The sequence below is a fragment of the Octopus bimaculoides genome, chromosome 2 (assembly GCF_001194135.2).
Source record: "Octopus bimaculoides isolate UCB-OBI-ISO-001 chromosome 2, ASM119413v2, whole genome shotgun sequence".
Taxonomy (NCBI): domain Eukaryota; kingdom Metazoa; phylum Mollusca; class Cephalopoda; order Octopoda; family Octopodidae; genus Octopus; species Octopus bimaculoides.
In genome coordinates, this window is record NC_068982.1 from 174902381 (window position 1) to 174906815 (window position 4435).

A 4435-nucleotide genomic window follows, 5' to 3' on the forward strand; every position below is an offset into this window, starting at 1 on the left:
GATAGAATAATTACCAGACTTACAAAAATATGTATTAGGGTTGGTTTTTTTTTTTTATAATGAAACCCTTCAAGGTTGTGTCCCAGCACAACTGCAGTCTAAGTAAAAGAATCTGTTAGGGTTAGGGTTAGGGTTTCAGGTTTGGTCACACTCCTTGGCATCATGGGCAAGTGCCTTTTACTATAGCCCTGGGCCAACTGAAGCCTTATCAGTGGGTTTGGTAAATGGAAACCAAAAGAAGCCTGTCACATATACACTGAATAAATTGTCATCTAAATTACGGAAAAAATGGAAATAACACTGACATCTCATTTTAGTAGATATATTTACCAAAATTACATTAAAATATCTTGAAATACTAAAGAGTAAATTTATTCAATAAAATAGCCATTGGCTTCAACCACAGCCTCCAGATGACATTGGAATCTCCTGTAACTCTTCTGGACGGTCTCTTTGTTTAAGTTGGTGAATGCTGCCATAATCCTTGCCTTCAGTTCATCTTTGGTGTTACAAGAAGTTTTGTTGGTCACTCCTTCAACTGCATCCCACACATAATTATCAAGGGGGTTGCAGTCTGGGGAGTTAGGTGGCTAGATGTTACGGGTGATGTAGTCACAGAAATTGTCTGACAGCCACAACTGGGTTCTCCTGCTTGTGTAGCATGGTACAGAGTCCTGTTGCCAGACACAGGGTCTTCCAGATTCTTGATCCAGAGCACCACTTATCCTCCAGGCACTTGATGCAAGCCTCTGTGTTGAGTCTGAGGCTGTGTGGGAAGATGAATGGATGCATAACGTTGCCATCACTAGTGATCACTCCAGACACCATGATGTTGACTGGATGTTTGATCTTTATCACTCTTGGTACACGTCCTCAGATTGACACTGAAACACTCAGAAACGTTCATACTGGAGCTTCTGGCGTGAAAACCAAACAACAGTACAACATGTCGTTTCCAAATTTCTGCCAGAGTGAATTGCATCATGGTGCTGTTTTTCTCATAGACGGTGCCCAGTTGACCTTACTATATTGTGTAGTGGACAAAAAGAAGCAATGCACATGCACAAAATTAAAAATGTAAAATGGTGACAGTTTACCCATTGCACCCTGTGTGTGTGTATATATATATATATATAAAATGTGTGTGTTACTGTCTCCTTGCCTTGACATCGTGTGATAGTTTTAAGTGAGTGTCAGCATTGCACAAGGTGCCACACAGTAGGACTGAACCCAGAACCATGTGGTTGGGAAGTAAACTTCTTGCTACACAGCTTTGCCTGTGCCTATATATACTCTTGTTCATTGGACTGTGGCCATGCTAAAGTACCACATGCGCATGTGTGTGTATGTATGTATTTGTACACATGCTACCAATTAGGTATGCTATTGAATGAGAAACCTAATCATAAGGTTTTAAGTTGTTATTATCGTTATCAAATATATTCCACCCATGACCATTCTGGCTTTTTCCAAAGGTATATTATCCAATTTTTTCTTTCAATTGTTAAGATGATAGAGCAGGATTTGAAACAAGTTTGGCTAATAATTCTAGGTGTTCAAGTAACTGCATTGAGTTCCCCTTTTTGGTTTATGAATCTTGAAGTAAAATCCACTGCTTTTGTTTTGCTGTTTCTAGGTCATATGTAACACATCAATCTGGTTTGGTTCCAAAATAAGTCCATCAACTGTTTTAATTCAGCTGTACATTCTGATCAGTTGTAAGCTGCATGTAATGGATGGTGCATGTATGTGCATGTGTACATGTGTATGCACATGTGTATGTGTGTGTGTGTGTGTGAACAGCACATTCTGTATTAAATTTATCAAATGCATGCCATCCACCACCAGGTGGTCATTCCCATCAACTATGATGGATTTTTATTGGGTCATCTCATAAATAATGCGTTTTTTACAATTGCATGAACTAAAAGTTGGATGCAGATGGGATAAACTACCTGCATCAACTTGCTATGAAAGCAGGTACTAATTTTACCTTGTCCTTATTGTTAGTGCAAGTTTTGAAGAGTGCAGTTCTATTTTAACAGTTATTTTTTCGATGTTATTATGAAAATGACAAAGGAGTATATTCAACATCTTTTGCTTTATGAGTTCAGTAAAGATAACAACACAGTGGAGAGTGCGAGGAATGCAGTATATGGGGATCAGACAATATGCATAAGCCAGTGTCAATGGTGGTTCCAGAAATTCCGAGCTGGAAACTACAGCCTATATGAGCCTTGTCCTGGAAGATCTGTAGAGCTCGATGAGGATGCCCTGGAAACCCTAGGGGAACAAAATCCCATTGTGACTATCAAGGAACTAGCAGAGAAGCATGGATTTGGTTATTCAACCATTCATCGACATCTGCATGCCATCGGAAAAGTCAGAAAATTGGGTCAATGGGTTCCTCACAAACTTTCTGAGTCTAATCATGTGCAGAGAGTGAATGTGTGCTCTTCTTTGCTGTCACATCCCGCGAATGAACCTTTTTTGGACTGAATAGTGACTGGTGATGAGAAATGGGCTCTCTATAAAAATGTCAAGTGCTGAAGACAGTGGGTAGGGAAAGGAGAAGCATTGGCACCCCAGGCTAAAGAAAGTCTTCACCCACGTAAGGTGTTGTTATCTGTTTGGTGGGATATGAAAGATTTAGTCCACTTTGAACTTTTAAACCCAAATCAAATGATAACAAAGGACATCTATTGTGAGCAACTTGACCATCTTTGGTTTCAAAAGGAAAGGTATTCTTCCATTAGGGTAATGCTCAGCCACACACACATAAAGGTTGAAGCAGTCTGAATGGGAAATGATGCCCCACCATGTTCACTGGACATTGCCCCATCTGATTATCATTTATTCCACAGTCTTCAAGAACATTTGGCTGGAAGATATATGAATTCTGTTGACGAGGTCAAAACAGTACTGGAGGAGCATTTTTTGTCACGGACAAGTGAATTTTGGAAGTGGGGCCTTGCAAGTCTACCAGATAGATGGAAGAGCATTGTAGAAAATGAAGGAGAGTATATTTTAGATTAAGAAAGAACTTTATTTATCTTAATTTTGAAAAATAAAAGAAGTATAAAAAACCCACATTATTTATGGGATGACCCAATATCTTGTATATATATGTGTGTAATTAAAATACTTATTACATATTTTTAAAAAGTATTTTTGGTTTCATAAATATACAAACATAATTATAATTTGTGAATTTTATATGTTTGCCTTTTGTATATTCTAGATCAAAAGACTGAAGACCGGCAAAAAATTGCCATAGTTACTGGAGGAACAGGTGGCATAGGTTTTGCTACTTCCAAAGGTCTTGCTGCCCAAGGTTATAATTTAATTCTTGGTTACTATTCTGACAGTGAAAATGCCAAGAAGTGTGAACAGGAATTAAAGACGAATTTCAAGATCCAGGTTAGGACAATTGGTGGAGATGTTTGTGAAGAAGACACTGTGAATTCATATTTCAACTGTTTGAATGAAATGAATGGCATGCTCACTGTTATTGTTCACACTGCTGGACTTTATACACCAGATTCCATTTCAAAAAATCCAGATACCCATTTCACTACATTTGAAACATATGATTATTTCCAGAACATCTATCCTAAGTGTTTCATACGTTTAGTGGAAACAGGAATGAAGTTAATGGAAGATGGTTATGGCTACATTGTTTGCTTATCAAGCCCTGGTTGTAATGTCAATGATCAAGTTCGATTAGGTTACATGATGCCAGGCACTGGGAAATGTGTACTTGAATATTTGTCTCGTCATTATGCTAAAATGCTAGCAAAGCGGAGAATCACTTGTAATTGTATTGTTCCTGGGTATATACACACAAAACCGTGGAAACAACTGGAGGCAAAAATGGGTCCTGATATTGGATGTGTAAGAACTCCGATGGGTCGATGGGGTCAACCTGAAGAAATAGGAGATTTTGTTTCCTATTTGTGTTCTCCTAAAGCAAGTTTTCTCACCGGTGCTACCATTCCATTTGATGGAGGTTTGAGCCTTGGGAAGTAATGATATTTGTAAAGAAAAATAATGATAATAAAGAAAAAAAAATTTTGGAAAGCTTTTTCTTCTGGTTTTTCATTAAAAACACTATTTCAATAACTCAGCGTTAATTATAAAGGTCCATGAAATTGAATTTTTTGATAATTGTATGTTACTTTATATATTTTTGTGGTGCTAATCTGAAATATCAAAAAAACCTCTTTCCCATTACATAAGATTTTCTCACAATTTAATGATAAAACAGGTAAATCTACAAATGGTAGGCCAAAATGAAACTAATAAAAATGAATTTGATACTTTATTTAGCAAAATACTATGGCACAAATACAACTGAAACGTGAGAAAATAGATTTCTAAAAGAGTTCCATTTGTTTTGTTTTTTTCTATTCGGCACCTTGAAATTTCTTTTTCA

General features: G+C 37.2%; 1 protein-coding gene across 2 annotated transcripts in view; it reads left to right on the plus strand.

Moving 5' to 3' along the window:
• Window positions 1-4080, plus strand: part of LOC106871732 (3-oxoacyl-[acyl-carrier-protein] reductase FabG) — a 12206-nt gene extending 8126 nt beyond the window's left edge. For both annotated transcript variants that reach the window (XM_014918347.2, XM_014918346.2), the window contains exon 2: window positions 3242-4080. In XM_014918347.2, coding sequence (XP_014773833.1) covers window positions 3242-4029 — 788 coding nt within the window. In that variant the 3' untranslated portion in view covers window positions 4030-4080. The remainder of the gene's footprint in view (window positions 1-3241) is intronic.
• Window positions 4081-4435: the final 355 nt, after the last annotated feature.